At 41.2% G+C, this 27,435-nt stretch overlaps 1 protein-coding gene across 1 annotated transcript in view; it reads left to right on the forward strand.

Annotated features, from left to right (window-relative positions):
- The window catches only part of LOC146864200 (granzyme A-like), a 41,722-nt gene extending 18,512 nt beyond the window's left edge, over positions 1 to 23,210 (forward strand). Inside the window, exons 4-5 of the mRNA XM_085639022.1 lie at positions 7,918 to 8,190; positions 23,055 to 23,210. Of these exons, the coding sequence (XP_085495148.1) occupies positions 7,918 to 8,190; positions 23,055 to 23,210 (429 nt within the window). The remainder of the gene's footprint in view (positions 1 to 7,917; positions 8,191 to 23,054) is intronic.
- The last annotated feature ends 4,225 nt before the right edge of the window (positions 23,211 to 27,435 follow it).

A 27,435-nucleotide genomic window follows, 5' to 3' on the forward strand; every position in this document is an offset into this window, starting at 1 on the left:
CATTGATGGCCTAACAGCCTGCTGCCTAGTAACTGGGTAAATAGACATAATTTCGAAAAAAAAATATCGAGTGGACAGAATATCGAGTTTTAAATATAGAATGGACAGAATATCGAATTGCCAAAATATAGTGGTGAAGAATATCGAAAAACAGGTAAGAAATATCAATTGCAATAATATAGAAGTAAGTAATATTGACAGTCATAATATAGTTGTTAAAAATATCGAATTTTTTATAGTGTTTTAAGTGTTAGTATATGTGTTAAAAGTATGTATTAATATTGTAATGTATGTTAGTATATTTTTAAAGTAATGAATTTTATGTTATTTTATTTTTGTGTAATTTAATTCCGTAGCGGGTTGTGGGTTTATAGGGGAGTAGGGTGGGAAGTAATTTAATTATAGTACATTAAATAATAATTTATAGGAATTATTAATTATTTTTAATTTAATTTTGCGTTTTACTTCTGTAGTGGGTTGTGGGTTTATAGGGGAATAGGGTGGGAAGTAATTTAATTGTTATTAGTTCATTATTAATTGGTATTGAAAATTAATTGGTTGTTGATTAATTATTAATTGGTAAATAATTTGTATTAATTGGTAATTAATTTGTATTAATTGTTTAATTGATAATTATGTTAATTGTATTCATTTAATATTTGTAGCAGGTAGTGTGTTTATAGGGGAATATGGTGGGAAGTAATATAATTGTAAATAATTAATTATTTAATTGTTGTGTGTATATTGTTAATTAATATATCTTTAATTTAATTTAGCGTTTTACTTCTGTAGCGGGTTGTGGGTTTATAGGGGAATAGGGTGGGAAGTAATTTAATTGTTATTAGTTAATTATTAATTGGTATTGAAAATTAATTGGTTGTTGATTAATTATTAATTGGTAAATAATTTGTATTAATTGGTAATTAATTTGTATTAATTGTTTAATTGATAATTATGTTAATTGTATTCATTTAATATTTGTAGCGGGTAGTGTGTTTATAGGGGAATATGGTGGGAAGTAATATAATTGTAAAAAATTAATTATTTAAATAATTTGTGTATATCGTTAATCAATATATTATTAATTAATGATTAATTGGTATTATTAGCATTTATTAATGTTTGTTATTGAAAAACAATTGGTTGTTAATTAATTATTAATAGGTAATTAATTAAACAAAAATATATTGGTATTTATAAATAATCCATTCATTCATTCATTCATTAGTCTTTATTATCGATGTATTACATCATAAAAGACAATTACAATACATAGAGAAATACATAATTATAAAAATACATGATTAAAAAGAGAAACATATACAGAATACATAAAAGATATTTCAATATCCTAATGCCTCTTGTTCCTAATAAACCAAACCCAAGCCAGAAATTTAGCAACAGCAATAGCAACAAGTTCACTAGGCTCAAATCTCAACATTTCAAGTGCTTCTGACCCTTGTCTAGTGCCCAGAGTTCGACATAATGGTTTGAGCCATTTGGCTCGAGGTGCAGCATAAATGGGACAAACAAAAAAGATATGGCCAACAGAATCTATACAATCAAAACAACTTTTACAGGAGTCACTGGACGTCCCCTTCCATTTTTTGGTGAAAGAGTTAGTCGGAAGTGTGCCTACCCTAAATTGATGGTAAAGTTTCCTGTCACAAGGTCTGGTGATGGTGTCCCAGTATGCTTCGAGGAGTGGAATTCTTTTATGGGCTAGGAACCTTCCTGACAAGGACTCTGCAGTGACTGAGTTGAAATGCTTCTGCTGCACCGTTGACCAATAGAGGATCTTAAAATCTTTCTTAGAGGGAAAGGGGTTATTGACTGGATCGGACCATAAATTACCCAACCCCATAGATTCCAGGAGTTGTTTAGTCTGTTTGAACCAGGGAATATTGCCAGCCCCCAGGATGGAACGCACATCAAGAAAAGCCTTAGCATAGAGGTCCAGCTCGGGGACTGTCCATAAACGCCTCCAAAAGGCCAATGGCTTAAACCTTGCAATGTCTTCAAACGAGTGACAGCCGAGGTCCAACAGGAGGGGTTTGATGGGGGTAGAACATGGAAGGCCCGTGAGCAATCTGAGGAATTTATATTGTGCCTTAACCAGAAGAGAAAGATCGGCGAAACCCCAAAGTTCAGCGCCATAAAGGATCGCTGAATTAATCCTCACATTATAGATTTTGATGGGGGGGCCTATCATTCTCGACTGGGATTGCTTATGTTCTTTAACTAGGCAACCAGAGAGTTGAGCAAATTTTAGAGATAGAACATCAATTTGCGGCCTCCAATCCAACTTATTTTCAAAGACTACCCCTAGATAGGTCATAACATCAGTACGTTCAAGCAAGGCTTTGTCCATGAAGACATGGCCCTTTATACCTCTCCCTTTGTTAAAAACCATGTATTTGGTTTTGGACACATTGACAGACAAGTCAAAATCAGAGCAGAAATTCGTGAAGACATTGAGTGCCACCTGTAGTCCAGACAGAGTCTGGGAGAGAAGTAGGGTGTCATCGGCGAACATAAGGAGTGGAATCTTAGTACCTCCCAACGTGGGGGCGTCCGTCGATGTGTTGGAGTAATACTTGACAACACTGTTAATAAACAATAAAAACAAGGTGGGAGCAAGGACGCACCCCTGCCTGACACCCCGATTGACCCTAAACCGATCAGTTACCTGGCCCTGTTTCCCCCAGCGAACTTGAGCAAAGTTATTATCATGGAGCCTAATGATGATATTCAAGAGATCGGGAGGAAGCCCTAGCTCTGCCAGTACGCTCCAAAGTTTTGTCCTATTGACTAGGTCAAATGCTGACCGAAGGTCAACAAAGGCAGCGTATAAAGTACCGCCACACTAAATCTTGTGTGATTGGTAATTAATTGTAATACTTGTTTTGGTATTAATAATTAATTAATTTTTAACAAAATATTAATTTATTATTTTCCCTACTTTTGCACTTACTTGAGTGGGAATAGTAATTTTTACCCCTACGCTATCCAATGCTTTCCCTATTATTGCACTCTCTGGAGTGGGAATAGTGATTTTTACCCTACCGCTATCCAACGCTTTCCCTACTGTTGCACTCTCTGGAGTGGGAATAGTAATTTTTACCCAACCGCTATCCAACGCTTTCCCTACTGTTGCACTCTCTAGAGTGGGAATAGTAATTTTTATCCCTACGCTATCCAATGCTTTCCCTACTGTTGCACTCTCTGGAGTGGGAATAGTAATTTTTACCCCTACGCTATCCAACGCTTTCCCTACTGTTGCACTCACTGGAGTGGGAAAAGTAAATTTTACCCTCCCGCTATCCAACGCTTTCCCTACTGTTGCACTCTCTGGAGTGGGAATAGTAATTTTTATCCCTACGCTATCCAACGCTTTCCCTACTGTTGCACTCTTTGGAGTGGGAATAGTAATTTTTACCCCTACGCCATTAGACGTTTTCTCTACTGTTGTAATCACTGGAGTGGGAATAGTAAATTTTGAACTCCCGCTATCCAACGCTTTCCCTACTGTTGCACTCTCTGGAGTGGGAATAGTAATTTTTATCCCTACGCTATCCAACGCTTTCCCTACTGTTGCACTCTCTGGAGTGGGAATAGTAATTTTTACCCCTGCACTATCCAACGCTTTCCCTACTGTTGCACTCACTGGAGTGGGAATAGTAAATTTTACTCTCCCGCTATCCAAGACTTTCCCTACTGTTGCACTCTCTGGAGCGGGAATAGTAATTTTTACCCCTACGCTATCCAATACTTTCCCTATTATTGCACTCTCTGGAGTGGGAATAGTAATTTTTTCCCTCCCGCTATCCAAAGCTTTCCGTACTGTTGCATTCTCTGGAGTGAGAATAGTCATTTTTACCCTCCCGCTATCCAACGCTTTCCCTACTGTTGCATTCTCTGGAGTGGGAATAGTACATTTTTACCCTACCGCTATCCAACGCTTTCCCTACTGTTGCACTCACTGGAGTGGGAATAGTAAATTTGACACTCCCGCTATCCAACGCTTTCCCTACTGTTGCACTCACTGGAGTGGGAATAGTAAATTTTACCCTCCCGCTATCCAACGCTTTCCCTACTGTTGCACTCTCTGGAGTGGGAATAGTAATTTTTACCCTCCCGCTATCCAACGCTTTCCCTACTATTGCACTTACTGGAGTGGTAATAGTAAATTTTACCTGCCCACTATCCTACGCAGAAAATATTGAATATTTGTAATAAATATTACGTTAATATATATGTATTAAATGTTTTTTTTACTTACATTAATTATTTATTAATTTTAATGTTATTTAAGTATTTTTAAGTATGTGTCAGTTAATTATATGTAGTATTTCATTAATTTTACATTACTTTTAAAACATTTAAAAAATTCGATATTTTGACTAACTATATTATTTACAACGATATTTTGGATTCTATATTTTTGTACTTTCCTGTTTGGAGATAGGGAGTCGATATTTTGGTATTCTATATTTTGGCATCGATATTTTTGTAAGTCTATATTTTTGTAGTCGATATTATGTCAGTGATCCTAGTAACTGATGTCTAGGCATCAAATGACCCAGTACTTGATTGGTGGGTATTATGGGCCGAGTAGCTTATGGCAAGTAACGCATTACTCTGCCTTATATGACCCAGAAGCAGATGGCCAGCCACCCCGCGGCCCAGTAGCTTATGGTCAGGTATCATATGGTCTATTAACTTAAAGGCATGCATTATATGGCCAAGTGACTGGAGGGCATGCATCTCATGGCTCACTGACTGATAGGAATGCTTTATATTGTCATTCCCAGATGACCAGACATAATAAAACATGGACTGATGGGCAGGCGGCTTTATGTTGCCAATAACTGCAAAGGGTATTTCTTCCATTTTAAAGCTGATGAATCGGGAATTGCATTGAGAGGAGTCTCTTCTCTTTTGCTATTACGTAGTCTGTTTGTACTGGTATTTCGCCAGCTTAAAACTAATGTGTATAGATGGACATAAGAAACCTGCTACAGAAATTTTTTGAGATTATTCATATCTCTTGTCGGTATATATATATATATATATATGTATATATATATATATATATATATATATATATATACAATAAAAGAAGAACTTTTCCCATATTGTGGTCCGTACCTGCTTTTTCGATCGGAAGTGGGATCGCTTCAGGATTGTGCTTGTCATATATATATATATATATATATATACACACACACAACCACACACACACATGTATATGTTTTTCTTTCTCAAAGGATATAAGTTCTGATGGTATATATTGGGCTGTGGCATGTTATTTCAGTTTGGCATGGTTTCTGGGTTTCTGCCTTTCAATCTTATTATTTTTTAAGTTTCACCTGCACAGCGCTTGCGCTGTGATTGAGAAATCTATTGTTTTCAATACACACTCAAAAGGCACTTATATCCTGCCTCCTCTCTTTCTTGGTTTCTCATTAGTTCCTGTGGGTGCCACTTACCTTTCCTCCATTTCTATTGGCAGTAGCATATGTTCCTGCATTTACCAATGCATGTTCTTCGTCTGCTTCTCTTATCAGTTTCCTACCACTGAAATACTGTTAACATCCACTTTGGCGGAACTATATTTTCATAACGTTTTGGCTTTTACTCTTGCAGTACACTTATATAACAATTTATCACCCGGAAAGATTAAGTGACTTGCATAGAATCACAGGGTGTTGCGTGGCGCTGCAGAGACTCGAACAGGGATCCCCAGCTCTCCGGTCAGCAGCTCTAGTCACTGCACCGCATCCTCTCCATTCCCGTGTTTTCTGTCAGGGAGCTGCCGAATGATTATTGATGAAAACAGCTCTTTACTTATTGCATAGGTGAAACCAAAGCATTAGCAATGCTTGTTTCACTTGTATAGCACTATAGACCAGTCAGTTGTACCAAAATATCTTGTGTCTGACAGCGGTATGTAGCTCTATACTAGTGAATAACAACTAATGACTCAGAAGAGGTCATTAAGTAATGTTTTTGTGTACCTGGTTTAAAAGACCTAAAATTGCATGGCCTCATTTACAAAATGTTGCCATAGGGCAGGTCCACAAGCCTCCTTGGTGTGCTGCCCACCAGCAAAAGAAAAGGGAAGGAACGTGCCATATCTATCACATACGATGCATTTCTGTTCTTTTCCCCTGCATTGGTGCAGAATGGGTTGCTATGCGCCAAAGCATGCTCCCGTGCACCATGGTGCAACGGTGTCTGAATTGCAGGGATTATTGTTTTTGTGCAGGAAGGAATACCTTCCTGCAGAAAAATAATAATGTGAGGCTTTTTCCTCTTCCTATGTGTGCTGCAGAATGCAGCACACATAGAAAAAGGAAAAACGAGGAGAAATAAAGGTTCCCTTGGAGAGGCGTAAGCTTTTGATGCATGTGCCATATGCCATGGGTGTTATGTGGGAACATCCACCGTACTGCCCATGGCAAGCCTCCCTATCGCAGATTGAGGCAATGCAGTGACTTGCAATGCGATGCCTCAGTCTATATCTACTTGACTACTTGTAGATAGGGCCCTACAGTGTGTGCTGACGGACGGGCTGCTCACAGGGCATTGTAAATGAGGCCCACATTGTGCAACTCAGCTCTCTTGAATTTAACAATTTTTATTGAAAGCTAATGTAACGGGAAAATGTGGCTAAAATTAACAATGTGGCTTATTAAAGAAAAATAAATTTGGGTTGATGAGAGGAAGAGCTTCACCTCTATCCCTTCGTATAATTAGTAGTTAGTTCTCTTGCATGCATACCCAGCCGAAAAATGGATGCACATTCTAATGCTGCACATGGGAAAAATGATTAAAGGGAAGGTTGGCCATGACAGAGTATCAGATGCCTCTGGCCCTAGATGCAGGAAACAGTGTAACTTGTGACCCAGAGGACCTAATTGGCACCTGATTAGCATCACATAATTGAGCACATTTTAGCACTAGGGCTAGTAATCAACAACTGACACGTCTTCTCCAGCAAACATATATGAGTCGCCAGCTGATTACTCCAGCAGCTGCTGCGAGGGATGCGCATCTTTCAGAAGGTTGTTGGCAATTCTCTTACTGCAAAAACTGACTCTAACCTCTTAAGAGGTTCAATCCAGAGCTACAAAGAATCTGTAGGATGACTCCAATAAACCTTGGGGTTGTAGCTTTGCAAGAAACGCAGGGGCATATTAGCAAGGGCCTGCGATAATTATCGCTCAGCGCTCTTAGCGAAAGGATAATTATCGCAGGCCCTGGATTCTATCGCGAAGATAGCGTACTATCAGCAACGCTTATCTCCCAAGCGACAGAAATCCATGTGTTAGCCACAAAACAGTGCGATTATCGCTGGAAATCCAGCGATAATCGCATTGCGACCGGCGATACCTTGCTGATAGGGCAGGGTAGAGTTAGCCATGTAATCCACCTCTCATTGGATTACATGGCTAAGTCAGAATAAAAGCAGGCGTAAGGAAAGTAGCGGTAACCGCGGTTAGCGCTACTTTTCTTATCGCTCTGCATGTTAGCGTACACCTTGATAATTGGAGAAATGTGGGTTAGCGACATTTCTCCAGTTATTTTGGGGAGGAACATCCACTTTGCATCTCATTAGAGATGCAAGGCTGGGCATTCAGGAAACAGGCGCTAAGGCATGGATTCACGCGTTAGCGTGTCCATGCTGATAAGGTGATAAAATTATTGCCGCTTTTTGTCAGAAAACGGACGCTAAAACAGCGACAATTTTATCGCATCGCCTTGCTGATATGCCCCTCAGTTCTCTACCCCTTAAAAGAATATTACGTTAAAAGTACACAGTCCATATAATGTAAATTATTCTATAAATTGAAATCAGAGAAATACATGTTTTTCATAACCATATTTGAATTTTATGGGTTTTCATTACAGCTGAATACGAAAGTGAAGCGCAGTAATGCTGTATCTCCATTGCCACCACCGAGGAAAGGTGCTGATGTCAAGGAAGGGACCGTGTGCGAGGCAGCAGGATGGGGATGGAAAAAAAATAATTATAGAAAGGCTTCGAACGCGTTAATGGCAGTCAATGTCACCGTCGTGAGCAGAACCACCTGCAATGACCAGAAACACTACAATTCGGATCCGAAAATAACAATGAACATGCTGTGTGCTGGTGACAAGAACAGTGAGAAAGGCACTTGCAATGTAAGTAATTTAATTCAATGTTATGTCACCGTAAAACAATCAAATAAAACACTTCAAATCAGTGGCAGACAGTAACTTTAGCAGGGAGGAGGCGGGAGGCCACACACGCACATATACACACTCACTCACAGCCATACATTCACACACATGCACACACATACCCATTCACAACACTGCCTCAAATACACATGCTTATATTCATAAATACACACACGCACCAAACATCCAAAAACAAAACTTATATTCACTGCTGCTCGGGAGGGAATCCTCAGAGGTCCCAGGAGGGCTGGGACTGCTGCCTTTCCTCATTGGCTGACCTAAGCCAATGAGGGAAAGCAGCAGTCCCTCACTCATCACAGAGTGGGATGGGATCAGTGAGACAGCTGATCCCACCCTACACTGTGATGAGGCCCTGGGCACTTCAGGGCTTAAAATTGAAGTGCCCAGGTCCGAGGCAATTGGTGACGCTGCCCTTTATCATGTGAGGGAGGACCTCAAGGTGCTTTGCCAGGCTGAGGAGGAGGCCAGGAGCTGTGACATCTTCATCACGGCAAAGTTCAGCTCAGACAGGCAGGAGCCCGCAGATTTAGGAGCAGATTTACAAGAAGTGAGACATCTGTAAAGATGCGTCACTTTCCCTGCGCCACCATGCAAAACTCTTGCATCACCATTGAGGCGCCGTATTTACAATACGGCGCACCATTGGCGCAAGAATTGACAGATTCGTCAGAAATTCTGACGCATCTGTTGATCCAAAAGTGACGCATTGCTGTAGTTGCTCATGAAAATAACGCAACCCCAGCAATGCATCACAACATAGAGGTGATTTCCATCTAAAAAGCCTTGCGTCATTCCTTATGCCTGGTCTGAGCAGGCGTAGGGATTTTGACGCAGTGAAGGCGTAGAGTGTTGAAGTGAAATTTTGTAAATGTTACTGTCAGTTCTACATTTCTTTTTGCGTGGCAACGCCCACCCTGCATACATTATACCTGATGCAGGGCTTTGCAACGTGACACATCTCCCTAGATGCGTCACTTTGTAAATGGGCTGCAATGTTTACACCGCCGCTGTGTCACAAAAGTGACACAACGGCAGCGCAAAAGTGACGCATGGGGCATGTAAATCTGCCCCTTAGTGCCTCTCTAGCTTCTGGATGAGTAACCTGAATAAGAAGAGTGTCTATCAGGTGTACCTTTGTTCAGCCTAACAGGCCCTCTCCTTTTCGGGAAAAGGGTGGGGGCGTAACCCCTCATCACATATAAGCGTGCCACGGCTGCTTCAAAGGAAAATGCATTGCGCTGTTATATTTTTTATATGATATTAGCGAGAAACAAAAGACAGCAGTTGTCATGCTGTACAGTAGCAGGAAAAGTGGGGCCAATGGGATATGATATCTGAAAAAGAACCAAGAAAAATGTGTGTGAAATGCTTAATAAACAAAGTGATAGTGGGTAGGGAAGATGGAGTAAGTTGAAGGCCTGAAAGGTGGGATGGGCTTTTTGAAAATTCATTTGCATAAAAAAGTGTAAAACATCAATCTATTGTAGCACCGATATTTTTGCCTTTGTTAAACGATGGAGAATGAAAATAGTAATGCTTTCCTTGACTGATTAAAAATAGAGGTGTGAAGAAAAACAGAAATTTAAGAATAATTAGAACTGAACTCTGAGTCGTTGTGTGGATATATGTTGATATGCATCAGTAACCTATGGTGCATAATGATGCTCAGCTGGAACACAAGAGGCTAGATTTATTAAAGGGCTTGCATTGCCCTTGCATCACGCAAGGCAATGCAAGTCCTTTACTGGGATTTACTAAGCCATGCAAAGACACCTTGTGGGGCTCTGTGCAGATTAGTAAATCCAAGGTAAAGCAAAGCAGCACAGTTCACTGCCTTCAATTACCTTGCAGCAGGGAGGTGATTCTTGGTTGTAGTGTGGGCATTCACCCTACGGATTTTGGCGAATTCCCATTTTTACAAATTGTGGTAAACCTGGGAATGCATTCAAATGGTACGCCTCTCAGACCCAGGCTAACAAGGAGAAATACGTTTATCTCTCCTTACTACTTCCTTTATAGGTCGAGCCTAAACAGCGCTTGCGCTGTAGGCGATCTGTTGTATTACTTTGTGGAGTGATGGAGTATTGGCTCGGGCACGAGAAGGGGCGCGCACGTGCGTGCTTGACTTTATCTTGTTTTTGTACTGGTCTCTTTTATAGTCCCTTTGCTGCACAAGCTCACAGCATGCAAGCCACCCACGTGCAGATGAATCCAACATCGAGGGCAGGCAACACTAAAATAATCGGATCACTGACAAAATATCGAAGGTCAAAAAATCGACCTACAAAAATATCGGAGCTAAAATATAGATGTCAAGAATATCGACATCCTATCTACAACATGCTAAGTACAAAAATATCAAAAATAAAATATCGAATGTCAAAAATATCGTTTTTAAAAATATAGGGTATTTTTTAGTTAAAAAAGAAATATGTTAAATAAACCAAATAATACATATAAATAAAATGAACATAATCAAATATATTTTACAATGTTGTTTAAAATTAATAATTAATATATATAATTTAAAAAAACGTTAATTAAACATATACATATAATATATAATATATATACTTACTTAATCAGTTTTAATAACTTATAAATTATTAAAACTTATTATAAATTACAAATTTATCATACACATAAAACAATAACATGAATAAAAATTAAATAATTATATATAACACATTTAAAAAATTACATTTAATTTGAACATTGTTAAAATTAATTATATATTACATTAGCTAAAATAATACAAAAAATATTAAATAGCACAGACAATAAAACTACTACTCCAGCTCCCAAAAAAACTACAGTAAGGAAAATGTTGGATAGGGTAGGGGGAAAAATTACTATTCCAACTCCAGAGAGTGCAACAGTAGAGAAAGTGTTGAATAGCGTAGGGGTAAAAATTACTATTCCCACTCCAGAGAGTGCAACATTAGGGAAAGTGCTGGATAGCGTAGGGGTAAAAATTACTATTCCAACTCCAGAGAGTGCAACAGTAGGGAAAGTGTTGGATAGCATAGGGGTAAAAATTACCATTCCCACTCGAGAGAGTGCAACAGTAGGGAAAGTGTTGGATAGCGTAGGGGTAAAAATTACAATTCTCACTACAGACAGTGCAACAATAGGGAAAGTGTTGGATAGCGTAGGGGTAAAAATTACTATTCCAACTCCAGAGAGTGCAACAGTAGAGAAAGTGTTGGATAGCGTAGGGGTAAACATTACTATTCCCACTACAGAGAGTGCAACATTAGGGAAAGTGTTGGATAGCGTAGGGGTAAAAATTACTATTCCAACTCCAGAGAGTGCAACAGTAGGGAAAGTGTTGGATAGCGTAGGGATAAAAATTACTATTCCCACTCCAGAGAGTGCAACAGTAGGGAAAGTGTTGGATAGCGTAGGGGTAAAAATTACTATTCCAACTCCAGAGAGTGCAACAGTAGGGAAAGTGCTGGATAGCGAAGGGGTAAAAATTACTATTCCCACTCCAGAGAGTGCAACAGTAGGGAAAGTGTTGGATAGCGTAGGGGTAAAAATTACTATTCCAACTCCGCAGAGTGTAACAGTAGGGAAAGTGCTGGATAGCGTAAGGGTCAAAATTACTATTCCAACTCCAGAGAGTGCAACAGTACAGAAAGTGCTGGATAGCGTAGGGATAAAAATTACTATTCCAACTCCAGGGAGTGCAACAGTAGGGAAAGTGTTGGATAGCGTAGAAGTTAAAAATAACATACTTATAAATAACATAATTATTTAAAATAATTAATGATTTAATTATTAAATACTCAAAATTATTTACAAATACCAATAAATTATGATTACAAACATAACAACAAATTAATAATTAATTGACAATAAATTAATAATAAATACCAATAAAAAATAAAAAATAAATATTAATTACCCAATAATAAATATTAAACAATAAAATATTTTTCATAACCACAAGCATATGAATTATTAAAAAGTAATTACCAATTAAAAAATATTGAACAATTAACAAAAATTATACCACAAAATAATAATGAAAGATTAATTACCAATTAATAATTACTTATTCATATATTAATTAGAAATATCAATACAGTGGTGCCGATTACGATCCGGTAAAAAAATTCCCCGTACGACTCGTATCCGGTCTTTTTACCGTACGAATCGTACAAGTGCCGTACAAACTGCCAATTACGATTCGCATGGGAAAAAGACCATACGAATCGCATTGGGAAGAATTCCCCACACGTCCTCGGGTCGGAAAATGTGTCCAACACATCCACGGACGATTTACCGTACAAACGTGAAAAGTGAAGTCCGACCGCGGAATCACGATCCATCCCGTGCGTCCGATGTTACAACCGTATGGAAAAAACACCGTCCGCACCGAACTCCCATAGCAACCATGGAGACATGTGCCCGCATACGCGCCCAACACCCCCCCAGCCCTCATATGTACGAGTCGAATCCCCACCCGTGTATGTACACCCCTGTACGTGTCGTACTCCCCCGTGTATGTACACCCCTGTACGTGTCGAACCCCCACCCGTGTATGTACACCCCTGTACGTGTCGTACTCCCCCGTGTACAGGGTACAGGGGTGTACATACACGGGTGGGGGTATGACTCGAACGTACGGGGGCTGGGGGGGGTCGGCGCGTACATACGGGGGCTGGGGGGGGTCGGCGCGTACATACGGGGGCTGGGGGGGTCAGCGCGTACATACGGGGGCTGGGGGGGTTGGCGCGTACATACGGGGGCTGGGGGGGGTCAGCGCGTACATACGGGGGCTGGGGGGGTCGGCACGTACATATGGGGGCTGGGGGGGGCTCGGCACGTACATACGGGGGCTGGGGGGTCGGCGCGTACATACGGGGGCTGGGGGGGGGGTACAGCGCATACCGGGCCACCTACTCTGGTCGTTTCGCGCTGTACTTCGCTTTTCCGGCACTTTTTGGGTGCCGTGAAAATATTGCCGTCCGGACTGCTGTCGGTTCGAATCGTACTTCCTGGGTCGTGAAACGCTGCCTGAAAATGCCCCGACGCCACGTCGCAGCATTCCCGGATCACATTCGTATGTATATTTTCGTCGGTCGGTGTTTTTTACGATTCGTACGGAAATGGTGTTTCCGTGCGAATCGTAATTCCATGTTTGTAAAGTTTTATGACCGGGTACGAGTCGGACAGAGATAACGCTCCGTTCGACGGTTCGTACCCGGTTTTTACCGGATCGTAATCGGCACTTAATATTTAATCATATTTAATTCACAATTAATGATTGATCAACAACAAATTATTTTTCATAACCAAAATTTTATAATTTAAAATATTTACCAATTAATAATTAATGTCCAATTAATTAATTATCAACACCCAACAACAAATTTAATAATTACTTAATAAGATTTCAATTACTTCCAAGACTATTCCCCTATAAACGCACAACACACTCCAATAATAAAATAATACACTTAACATAATTATCAATTAATCAATTAATAAAAACGAATTACCAATTAATAAAAATTAATTACCAATTAATACTTAATTAACACTAATATAATTATCAATACCAATAAATGAAAATACATTATTACTTAATTACAATTAAATTACTTCCCACCCTATTCCCCTATAAACCCACAACCCGCAACAGAACTTAAACGCAAAAATTAATTAAAATTAATTTATAATTCCTAAAAATGTATAATTAATTTCATATAATTAAATTACTTCCCACCCTATTCCCTATAAACCCACAACCCGCTACAGTACTAAAACACAAAATTGACTTAAAAAAACATTATTAACATATACAAATTGTATACATATATTTTAAAACCAGTAAAACACTTAACCAAAAACATATAACACATGCATATTAAATACATAATAAAATACATAACAATAATATAAATATCGATATTAGTAACATCAATATTAGTAACATCGATATATTTGATATCGATATTACTTACTTCGATATTACTAACATCGATATACAAATACTTACCTTAGGGTCGATGTTCTGTCCATAGATATTATTGACATCGATATTCTGTCCCTTCAATATTTAAAACTCGATATTAGTGTAGGTCGAAATTTTATTTTCGATATTTTGACTGTTTACCAAAATAATCTTGACAAATGCCATGGTAATGTATGTCTTCGCAGAAGCCCCCTCCACTCGACTCACAAAGGAGGAACGTTGTGCTTACAAAAAGAAGCCCTGCTCTTTGTTGCAGTTCAACCCTCGAACGCAATTACACTCCCGCCCCACCGGCCGAAAGCATCATGGCGCGTGCACTTGGGGTCGCGCCTACGGGGGGGGGAGGGGCAACTTTAGATGAAAAGTCACAAGCAAATGCAGGACTTGGAAAGTGGGTCGGGGCTCCGAACAGCCTCACGCCTCTCAAATCCATTCTCATAAAGAACAAGCATTGGCATAGCCAGTAGGTCTCGCCTTTGGGACCTTATAAGTTTTTAGCCATGCAACAGTTGATGTTATTGCACCAAGGATATTGTGCTGCATAACTAAATACTTATAAGGTCCCAAAAGTGAGACCTATTGGCTATGCCAATGCTTGTTTCATTTAATAGTGTGCGCATATGGTAGCCATATCTACTTCGTAATTTGTTTTCTCTTTCTTTCTTCTGGCATATGCTTTCAATAAGTAAATAACCACAGCAGCACCCTGTCCTGGCCAGGCAGTTTGGCTTTGCCAATGCTTGTTAATTCATCTTGAACGTCGCTTGCTGTTTTCCGATTCTCTGCAGACCTCTGATGGCATGTGGTATTTTATAACCTGTTTGTGCAGTGGGCATTCCTGCACGGCGGGGGGGCCTTGTCGTGGAAGCTGTGGTTACTGTGGTCGCCCGCTCAGCACTCCCTGGCTCTTCCATCCGAGCATAGCGCCTTGGGTGAGAGCCTGGCTCTTGGATAAGTTGGCGCTGCGCTGAGGAGCACAATCGAGTCATTTACAATCACCTGTCAAAGGGCTCGTTACCCGCACAAGAGTGTCTGTGGACTTCCATTGGAGTGCTTGTGCCTGGGCTTTTCATCACTAGTGTTTTGTTTTTTATTTTTATGCGGTTGTTCTGCTTTGAACTTTGTCTTTTTTGGTTTTAATTGTAATTTACAAATATTCCAACTGCCGCCGCGGAGCATTTTTGGAGGTGATTTAAATGGAATTGCTCTTGTATAAAAATCCAACTGTCCTTGTGATGGATAATTGTGATGCATATTCCGCCGCACCTAGAGATGTACTTATCAGCTCAGAATCACACAATTTGAAGTCAAATGAAGCGCCACAGCCGGGATTGGAACCCAAGTCCACCCGTTTCAGATTCCACTGAGTCCTTCACCTCTGACCTCAACGAGGTCAAGACAGCAGTTGGTGGCAGTCTAGTGCTCGTTCTGACATTGGCCCTTCACGCTTCCAGTTTGTGTGATGGACGCACAGTTGAGGGGGCCACACATGTTCATTGACCCACGACATGCGTGCATCCACTCGCATCCTTTGGACCAAGCCCTAGTGGTCCGAGTGAGCTTGGCATCAGCAGGCCGGTAGCAGGGTTCAAAGATGCCAGCTGCCTGCCTGGCGTTTCCAAGAAGCGGGTCTCTGGTGCAAGACCCCTGGTGGTAACGAGGAGTGGGCGCAGTCGTGAGGTCGCTATTTTGAAGCAACTTTTTAAATCAAAAACTTGATAAATATTGCCTGTCTGTGGAATTAAAACCTGAGAAAATCAGGTGACACAAACCGGAGAAAGTTGGGTTCGAGGAACGAAAGTACTCCGGTAAATTGCACTTTGTGAGTATTTATTATTTATTTATTTAAAACATTTATATAGCGCAACTGTCACCTGGCAGGTATCCTGGCGCTGAGAGATTACTCCTAAGATGAAAAGAGAATGAAAAGAGACGGGAGACTGGGGATGGGTTGTGAGGGATTTAGGGGAAGAGCCAAGTTTTAATCCGCTTTCTGAATGGAAGGAGTTGTGAAATTTGGCGGATGTCGACCGGCAAACTATTCCAGAGTTTAGCGGCGGCCACTCTGAAGGATCTTCCCCCAGTCCTTACCTTGTTGAATCTGGGTACCCTCACAAGGCAGGCTGAGGCGGATCGGAGAGTTCTGGTGGGGATGTACCAGGAAAACATTTTTTGTAGGGATCCGGGGCCAGTTCCGTGTAGTGCTTTGAAGACAAGGCAGAGTGCTTTAAAGGCTATTCGCTGCTTCAAAGGGAGCCAATGTAGCTCGGCTAAGGCTGCTGTGGCCGAGGATCTCCTGGTCCATCCGAGGGCTAGTTTGGCTGCGGCCGACTGGACTCTTTGGAGTCTGTCCAGTAGCACAGCTGGGGACTCGAGCAGAAGTGCATTGCAATAGTCAAGGCGACTAAGGATAGTGCACCTGACTATTAGTGCTCGAGCCTGTGCGGGGAGTAGTGGCATGATTTTGCGTAAAGAACGCAGTAGGGCCGAGCAGGTGGAAACTGTTTTGGTTACCTGCGTTTCCATGCTGAGTTTGCTGTTTAGCATAACACCCAGATTGCGGACACTAGTGACCGGCTGTGGTTTTTCTGGGGTTTCCGGGGGCCAGAATTCCGTGGGGAATAGGCGAGGAATCCGGCTCCCAGTGCAGAACAGTACCTCGGTCTTGGAGGAATTGAATTGCAGGGAATTATTGTGCAGCCAGCCGGCTGTGTCTCTTAAGCAGTCGTGGAACGATTCCATGGGAATTGAGTCTTCCCCCTCCCAGGAGAGGATAAGCTGGGTGTCGTCCGCGTAGTTTATAGATTTCAGTCTGTGGGATTTAATCAGGGTGATTAGTGGTTTCAGATAAACGTTAAAAAGGATCGGGCTGATGGACGAACCCTGGGGCACCCCGTGAGGTACTGGGGAAAAGGCGGACTGAAAAGGGGGGAGGGACACCGCCTGTTCCCTATCTCGCAGGTATGAGTGGAACCAGAGCAAGGAGGTGCCGTCGACCCCTGCCTCTCTGAGCCTCTTTAGCAGAATTACATGGTTGACCGTATCAAATGCGGCAGACAGGTCCAATAAGATCAAGGCCACTGCGTGGCCCCTGTCTGCACGCATACGAAGTTCTTCCATGGCTGTAAGCACAGCCGTTTCGGTACCATGGGCTGGGCGAAATCCGAATTGGAAGTCGTCCAGAATGTGATTCTGCTCTAGATGTGTCGATAGACAGGAGCTAACCCAGCGTTCCACAACTTTCGCCGGAAAGGGTAGGAGCGATATAGGCCGAAAGTTAGATAGACACTCGGGGTTCAATGAGGGTTTCTTTAGCAGCGGGGTGATGAGTGCTTGCTTCCAGGGGGTAGGGACAAATCCACAGCACAGGGATTGGTTGCAGATCCTACGGAGGGTGCGGAAGAGTTCAGTTCCACACGCTTTCCATATTTTTGGTGGCAACGGGTCGAGGGGGGACCCAGAGGTGATTCCGTGTGCCATTCTCTCAAAGTCTGCTTCCGAGATAGGGGGGAGAGTCTGCAGACATTCCCTGGGTAAGAGTCCTGGGCTCAACGGATCGAGGTAAGTCGTGGCTGCCCCGGGGGAGTTGAGATTATCTTGCAAAGGGGGAATGGCAAGATTGTGGATGATGGTCTCAATTTTGTCCTTAAAGAACTGTGCGAGATTATCACAGAGGGTCTGTGTGGGGGGGATGGTTTTTTTGACACAGTCGGGGTGGATAAGGTTGTCGAGGATCTGGAAGATGCTTTTGGAGCTATTTGCGGCATTGACTATGGTGGAGCAGTAGTGGGTGGATTTGCTCTCAGCGATGGCAGATTTATATTCCAGGAGCTTGTTTTTCCAGATAATTTTGTTTGTGTCGCCATAGCCTTGTCTCCACTTCCTCTCAGCCTGTTTACAGGCTAATTTGAGGGTTTTCGGGGAGTCATTATACCATGGGGCAGGTGCTCTGCCTTTAGGTTTGTAACTTTTTAATGGAGCTATGGAGTCCGTAGTGGATAATATCCTCGTGCAGAAGGCTCTGTAGTTGTCTTCAACCGAGTTGATAGGGGAGAAGCTATCTTCCACGTTAAAAACGGCGGTGGTAGAACTCAGTTTTTCCAGAGCTTTCCAGTCTCTGTACATAAATTCTGGTAGGGCGCTGTGATTCGGCGTTCTAGTTTTTGTGCTGGTAATGTAGAATTCAATAAGAGCGTGATCTGTCCAGCTCATGGGCAGAATGTCGTTCAGATGTGTTAGTTTAGAACTGGAAAAGATGAGGTCAAGTCGATGACCTGCTGAGTGGGTAGGTTGCTTAACCAGTTGGTAGAGTCCCACGCTTTCGCAAGAGAGCAGGAGGTTTTCTAGACTAGTGTCTAGACTACCGTTTGGCCAGAGCTTGAAGTCCCCTAGGATGATTAGTTTATTGTGAGAGGTTGCCATGTTCGTAAAGGTGGTGAGTAGCGCTTGCTGTTGTTGGGAGGTGAAAGTCCCTGGAGGACGGTAGCAGATAATTGCCGTAAAAATACCTCCGGAGTGGCAATTTATGGAGAGGCCGAGGATCTCGGTCCCGGGGACTGAGTCCATGTCTATGGTGTTAATGTGCCAGGAGGCTCTGTAGATAATACCTACTCCACCACCACGGCCTTTGGGTCTGGGAAGGTGCAACATTTTAAAGTCCTGAGGGCATGCCCATGCTAATTCAATGTCACAATCTGCGTGAGTCCATGTTTCGGTTAAGAAAAGGACATCCAGGTGATGAGATTCGATGAGGAGATGAATTTCGTTAGCATGCTTTGGCAGTGATCTGACATTCAGAAGGCCTCCCAGGAGCAGACCCTTATATGCGAAGTCATGCAGTGGAAAGGCGGAGTCAGCAAAGATGGGCTGACCTTCGTGTGCGAATTCTCGCAGGTTGAGCAGGGTTTCACGAGTATAGCGTGGGGTTTGCGAGCAGATTTGAGCAGAGTTGTCTGCGCTAGTCACGTCCTCGTCGCTGACGAGCGCAGACGAGCTTGCCTTAAGCGCGCCTTCGGCGCGCCATCGTCGCGCCCGCTGCGCTCGTCCGCTGCGCTTCCGGCATGGATTCATGCTTTATAGTAGGTGCTCTGGGCGTCAGAGGGGGGGTGTGGCCAACAGAGGTGGGCGTGGCTCGTGGCTCCCTCGAGCAGGCAATGGCGGCAGAAGCGAGCGTTTTGGCCGGAAAACAGCGATTAGATCTACTGCTCGGCGTGGTTTGAGGTAGGTGCCAGGGGTTGGTGCAATAGTGCAGCAGTTTTTAAAATCACAATGTACAATGTTAAAACAAAGATTTTCTATAGCGCGGCTCCCGGCTTTTCGCCTCAGGAGTGTCTCAGTAAGTAGTGGCTTCGTGTTTGAAGGTGGAGGTTGTCATGCAGTGAAGACTTTCATTTGCGGTTCCCCTTTCAGATGAAACAAGCAGCATGCGCTGCCCACCCCTCGAGCACACCGGCCGGCTTTTTGTTTGTCTTGCGCATGCGCCACTGCCATGTTCAGGTCAGGCAGCGATGTGCATGACAAACAAAAAGTCTGAACAGTGCGCACTAAAACTGTAGTTGGTGGCCGCTGCTTCCGGACTACACAGAAGTCAGTTGGGCCACTGAAAAACAAGGTAAGAAACAGTACGCCAACACTAAGCCAATGGCAAGCAGCAGGAAAAACTACCGGCTGCTCGCCAACATATAGAGATTACTTTAGGTCTCGCTGAGACAGTGCATGCAGTGCATGCTCTGCCAAGGCAAGACCTAAAAAGTTCACATCCGTGACAACCTTCAGCTCGCCTTCCCGCCCACGGTGTAAATAATACACACTACCGGTTGGAAACATTTACAGCGGGTAACTGTGAAAAGGGCTTGCAGGGACATTTATGACTGCTGTCACACGAAGCAGTATGCCGTGTATATTTTTATCTCAGGGCTATCACAAAGTACATTAGGGACTGAAAGTCGAATCGATAGGAGGTGACAGAAACAGGCCCGTGAACACGCCCGCATTAACAGCTGTCACCCTCTTTTTACTTCTGTTCATATACAACCACACCACAGGCACAGACGGTCACACCACGCATACCCAACACTCAACCCACCCACACACACCACCCAGAAGACTGACACCTAGGCGCACTCAGCAACGCACATCCTACACACTTCCAACCAACAAACCCACCAGTCCCAGGAATCCCTCACATGATGTGATAGCAAGCTGCATGCACAACAACTCTTTGTGCCTCATGAACAAAAACAGGCTAAACACAGCAGACACCTGTGGGGGTGAGGACAAGATATAATTGGTCCTCGTGTGATTGAAGATACAGATGACTAAAGAGCTTTTACTGTAAAAAGTGTCTGCAAAGCGATAGCACAGCAGTGGTGTGACCTCATGTTGATTAAGAAACTCACATGGGGGCATATCAACAAGGGCTTTATCTCTGCTTTTTTGGCTTTAAAAGCCAAAAAAGCAGAGATAAACTAGCACCCTATCAACAACAGGGTGCTAACATGCAAATTTGCATGTTAGCACCCATTTACTCTACGCTTCCCCTTGCATCTCTAATGAGATGCAAAGGGGGCGTTCCAGAGTAAAATAATAGGAGAAATGTCGCTAAGCGACATTTCTCCTATTATCAAGAATGTCGCTAACCCTGTTAGAGACAAAAAAAGCAGCGCTAACCGCGGTTAACGCTGCTTTTTTACGTCTGGTATTTTTCAGACTTAGCCATGATATCCTATGGAAGAAGGATATCATGGCTAAGTTTGCCTGTCCCTATCAACAAGGTAACGTGAGATTATCGCTGGGTTTCCAGCGAAAATCTCACGTTAGCCTGTTAGCGTGAGGATTTTTATCGCTATTGAGATAAGCGTTGCTAATAGCACGCTATCTCAGCGATAAAAATTCACGCTAGCCGGCGATAATTATCCTAGCGCTAAGTGCGCTTAGAGATAATTATCGCCGGTTGTTGTTGATATGCCCCTTAGTTCTATGAATCCCACCCTGCGACTACAGCTTAATAGGAGGTGTATTAAGAGGTGTACTCAGTGCCTAATTTATAATAAAAACAAGCATTTGCAATGCAATAGGTCTCGCATTTACGCGAGTTTAAGCTATTAGCATTGTAAATGAAAATGCCTTTTATTTAGGTTTTGAAAACGAAAAAAATAAAAGCCACTGTTATTTACAATGTCAATAGCTCAAACTCGCGTAAATACGAGACCTATTGCATTGCAAATGCTTGTTCTATGTGTGATGCATTCCACATCACACATTGAAAAAGGAAAATGCCTTTAAGGATTGTTTTTGTGCAGGAAGGTGTTCCTTCCTGCACAAAATTAATCTTGCTCATAACGAAGGCACCTTTGCACTATGGTGCAATGGTGTTTGCATTGGCACTAGGCAGCACACAGTGTGCCAACTCAAGAAAGCAGCAAAAAAGTGTCATATCTTCAAAATTTGGCACTTTTCTGATGTCTCCCTTTCACGCAATGCAGCACAGCAAGTTGCCTTGCTGCTCTGCATCGTGTGAAATGTTCGTGAATCTGCGCCAGGCTATTTTTCTTCTTACAGCATTATCCAAAAATGTGAGACAAACTAGGGACTTCAGTTAGGGTTTGGCGGAGTGGGTGGAACACAGTAATTCATATGTACTACTGACCCGCCAAACCCATGATTTTCCCATTCTATTTACATTTGGGGAACTGCTGGGTTACTGTTGATGAAGACTCCGCTGGCTGTGCAGTAACTCCTCACTCAGTAGTCTGTCCATCACAAGACAGCTGTGTAATAATGGTGATGGTCCCATTCTATTCTCATTTCCCTTACCCACATTTTTTATGTGAGGTATAACATATCTGGGCAGGTAAAATGAAGAATGGATCCCAAGCACAGGGACAAAACTGCACATTTAGCCCATTTCTTTTTGGGAGAAAACAAACTCCCAAATAGGGTGTTTGTTTTTTCTGAGCAAAACACTTTGCAGAGCAGGTACTTTAAATGTGGTACCTGCTCCCCAAACCTTCAGGGATGTAGATAACCACCATGGTAGTGGCTTCCTTTACCACACAGAGATCCTCGCCACCAGATTGGATGGTCCTCAGTCACAGGGACAAAGTGCATTACATCTGGCTTCCTGCTAGAAAGACAACCCATCTACCATGGTGTAAATAAGGCTGCTTGTTTTTCTGTTTGCAAATACTGAAATTTCTCCCGGTTCCATTCATACACTTATCAGTATGATAGCAGTCTAAAGAAACCTAGGGCACAAAGTTAAACTTTCACTTTTGTGTCAGTTTACTCTCTTTTAATATTCACAAAAAATGATTTAATAGTAATTTTACGACTGTGGAGACTACACATTTGGGGCAGAGAATTATGTTCATAAAAAGATAGGTCTGCCTTTGTGTGGGTGCCCTTAAAAGATTGAGATATACATTAGAGCCAACTCTTCTTTAATTTGCGATTTCTAGTTTGTGGTGCCCTGGACTCCCTGCAAGTCTGGTTTCAAAAATCCATTGACTGTCAGTCCAAAGCTTGCTCTTTGTTGTTGGTATGAACCTGCTAATCAATTTAGGACAGATGCACCAACGCTGAATTGGATTAGGTGTAAAGGCAATTTTGGAGTGTGTGTTGTCCATGCAAGATAATTGATGGATTTCCAAACTTTTTGGGTGGTTTTAGCAACTAACTAGTTAGGTAGGTTGAGTAATTTCCCCCGTCAAGCAATTCTAAATGTTGACCAATGATTTGCTTAAAGAAAAGCCAGTCTTTTTTTTTAATGTTACTAAGTGTTTCAACATTCTTCAGAACTTTACATTTTTCTTCATAGGGAGACTCCGGCGGCCCATTGATCTGCAATAGAAAACTCCAAGGCATCACCTCATTTGGCCCTATAAGGTGTGGCTTTGGGTTGCCCGCTGTGTACGCACTTCTCACAGATGACTATCTGAACTGGATAAGAAAAATGACGGGAGGAGATTTTTAATGTTAATTTTTTGTTTGTTCTGCACTAGTACTAAGGTGAAAAATAAGTAGTGGGCATCTAAGGGTATATCAATAACTCCAAATCATGTAGATAATTTCTAAAATTGAAAAACTGAATTTTTGGTGAATATATGGGATAAGATACACTATACTCTAATATATAAGGATATTACAAGTGTCTGAGGAGTTCTCAGATAATATAGATGAGCAAGATCAAAGGCAAATGTCCTTTTTAAGGTAGTGGAACTCTGATGTGACTTACAAATTCATTTTTAAGTATTTTATTCCTTATAGTACATGCTAGCCCACACCATTACCTTCCCCAAATCTGTCATTAAAATATTTGGTGTCATACTTCTCCTTATTTAAGACATAATTTAGCTGTTCGTATGTTGAAAATAAAATAAAACAAACTGCAATTTGTAACTTGTTGCAGACACATGTAAAGTATTCTAATGTAAGACACAAACAGATATAGGTTAGCATATGTAGTAACGTATAGATACATTCTTGCTTTATGTTCAATAAAGAAACATACTGTCATAAATACTTTCTCAATGGTTAATGGAAGTGAGTTTCTAAGCAAAAACTTAAAAAGAACAAGATGTGAAAATCAGAATTTTTTATTTGTTTGTATAAGAAGAAGTTGTAATTTAGCTGAGGAGCCTGTTTTTTTCTCTGTCTGATGGCATGTGCCATTGTAAGATCACAACACATTTATAATTGGTTAAGTGGCTTAACGCTTCCTTGTATCCCTATCACCATCACAACGTCACTGAAAGTGACGTTGTGGTGGCGATAGGGGCTTGTAAATATGCCCCCTAGTCTGTTTGCTCAAGTGTTGATGTTTTAACCTTATGCATTAGTAAGAAGTTCAATAGAAGAATATAACAATGAGTGGCACCCAGATGCCTGTGCCCGTACCATCAAGGCAATCAATGGAGTCAATTTACAACCTGGGGGAATAGTGTGAGAAAGAGAATGACATTATGGACAGAAATTGCCCCAATTCAAGAAATTGGGCTGGACTTTCACCCAAACCACAAAGAAGTTTGTCATAGTTTCAAAACAATTGGTGGCCTGGCGCTACAACCAGTCACCGTTTAGGACAGATAGCTTCTCAGTTTACTGTCCTTTCCTGCCCCCTTACTTCGATCCTTGTAAACTACTCTATCACTTGATGTAGATTATATTGTTCTCCTCTAATGATCGAATTATAAAATATTGGATAATATCCTTTTATTTTTTGCAAATATTTTTTAACGTATCTAAATAACTGGTGTGTGCTTGCTTGATGTTAGGATCAGATGCTTAGAAGAGAAGTTTTTACACATTAAGGGCTTCACAAATGTACAAAACATACATGAAGATTCAAATTTACATGTGCAGATAGTATATCTTATTTGCAAAGTTCAGACTTTTCAGCATGAATAATGCATTACAAAGAAATTAGAGACAATTTTGTATACACAGATTGCATAATCTTATGTATTATATATTGCTAATACTAGGTCAAAGGAAAAAGTAAGATATCACAAGGCTCTTCATTCTTCCTCCCCATCCTATTTAGCTATGAAACTGATCGTTTCAGGAAGTTAGAACAAAATTAAAAGTGCAGACGCACTCCTACAGAAAATCCTGTAACCACAATTCTCAGTCACTAAAGCAATCTTTCTCAGATTGTGCTCTCAGGATCTGTATCCATCCCCATGACAATGAAGACATTAACTTCTTATGAAACTCTTAAAAAAAATTAACGGTTTGCTGTTTCCAGGACACTGGACACTCTAAAGGACGTATACCAATGCCAACTACCTACAATATTTGGAGAGGTGCTACACCATACAATTGACTGATATATACCTGCATTATTTATATTTTCCTATTATACACAATATTTTATACCATATCTTGTTTTTACATCCCAGAGTAGACATATAGCCCGCATAGGTAGAGCGTTGATTGCTATTTTACCCTCATTATCTTTGTAATTTAACTCTCATAATTAATATTGTATGTTCATGGGTGAATTTCTTTATATTTAAATGTTTTACACATATAACAATATTAACCTGCAGCATGCAAATATATCAACAGTGCATTTTTCACATTTCACTTAGCCTATTTAGGGGCATATTAACAACAACCTGCGATAATTATCTCTAAGCGCATTTAGCGCTAGGATAATTATCGCCGGCTAGCGTGAATTTTTATCGCTGAGATAGCGTGCTATTAGCAACGCTTATCTCAATAGCGATAAAAATCCTCACGCTAACAGGCTAACGTGATATTATCGCTGGAAACCCAGCGATAATCTCACGTTACCTTGTTGATAGGGACAGGCAAACTTAGCCATGATATCCTCCTTCCACAGGATATCATGGCTAAGTCAGAAAAATACCAGACGTAAAAAAGCAGCGTTAACCGCGGTTAGCGCTGCTTTTTTTGTCTCTAACATGGTTAGCGACATTCTTGATAATAGGAGAAATGTCGCTTAGCGACATTTCTCCTATTATTTTACTCTGGAACGCCCCCTTTGCATCTCATTAGAGATGCAAGGGGAAGCGTAGAGTAAAAGGGTGCTAACATGCAAATTTGCATGTTAGCACCCTGTTGTTGATAGGGCGCTAGTTTTATCTCTCCTTTTTTGCCTTTTAAAGCCAAAAAAGCAGAGATAAAGCCCTTGTTGATATGCCCCTTAATATGGGCCGCATATTAAAATGGCCAACATTAGGTTCCACATCTTCCTGTCATGTATCTTTTTTTATTTCAGGGGAAAAGCTGTACCCTCAACTTTGAATGTTGTGTCAATTGTTGATGTTTTCATATGTGAATGTTTAGTTTTAAGCAAACCTCAAAGTATCTGCTAACAAGTTGCTGGGGAGAGAACATCCTGGAATGAGAGTATCTTCTAATGTTCCAGATACTGCAGTTGAAGGACGCTTAGTATAACTTTTATTGTACTTTAGTTTGTGAAAAAATTAGGCTACCTTGTCAGAATGTAACTTAAACTGATTGGTTCCCTTGAAGGGAATCATGTATATCAGTAGTTAACTGATGAAAATTGTATTTTTGAAATCATGCAATGTAGACTTGCACTTATATGCCTTTCCAGTTTCCTTTAGAACAGACTCTTTCCTCTCTTGCCCAAAGGAATTAGATTCTTGGGCAGACAACTTCAACGCTTGCTAGACATATTTTTATTTGCTGCATTGATACTGCCTTTCAGAGGCTTTTCATGCTGAAACTTGTGTCTGACTTCTCCCCAACTTTCTGAAGCTTAGTCGAGTGGGGTTTTCCCTTCCAGGGAACTTAGTCAGGTTTCTGTTATTTGTGACAACTTTATAATAATTTGCCTTTGCATTTAAATTTTGAATTGCTGTGAAATATATTGATTAATGCATTTATGAATTGAGTACTGATTTACAGCAAATTTGATGGTTTGAGTTTGTAACTTTGCTCATCTTTTAATAAACATTCATGGTTTGCAAAACTAATGTTCCCTGTCATACTTGTGAGGCCTAATGTGCTTCACGTTATTGAAATATATTGACTGTCGTGTCCAACTCGGTCAGAAATTAAGGTCTATCTACTTGAGTGCAGTCTGTACTTCAGTTTGCACCAACAACTCATCAAATGGCCTCATGTGAAGCGCTCTCACTTTGAGTTGTGTCTATGCAGCAGGAACTGCTCAAAAAATAAAGAACTAGCAGATATGAACACACTGAAGAACCCATTCTAGTTCTTAAAAAACACACACCGGCTGCACTGGGTTGTTTGGAGAGGCTTACCATCCACATTCATAAAGGCAAAGAGTATTTTCATAACTTCAATGAGTAATTAAGAAGGTCTATCATTTTATGGATACACATTAATAGTTTAGCATGGGAAATATACAATCTAGAACCAGCCTTCCTTTTATTTAAGTGATAGGTATGGCATCCTCAGCTGACAAAAGTTTGAACATTGGGGAGAGTACAATGGCTTTTTCAGTAAGTAAATTTAATGGTGCTTGCATGGTAGCAATTGAGATGAAATCTAACTACTGCTGCAGCGAAATGTAGTTGAGATTCAATAGTATTTACAATTCATATTTAAATTACTCTCATGTCCAGCAAATTTGTTTTCACACATATTTGCATTGGTCTTGAGTGTAGATGATATCCCTGTGACTGAGGAGAAATGTTTGTGTAAATTCATGCTTCCCTATGTCCCTGGAGGAAATG

Source organism: Triturus cristatus, chromosome 2_1 (genome assembly GCF_964204655.1).
Source record: "Triturus cristatus chromosome 2_1, aTriCri1.1, whole genome shotgun sequence".
NCBI lineage: Eukaryota > Metazoa > Chordata > Amphibia > Caudata > Salamandridae > Triturus > Triturus cristatus.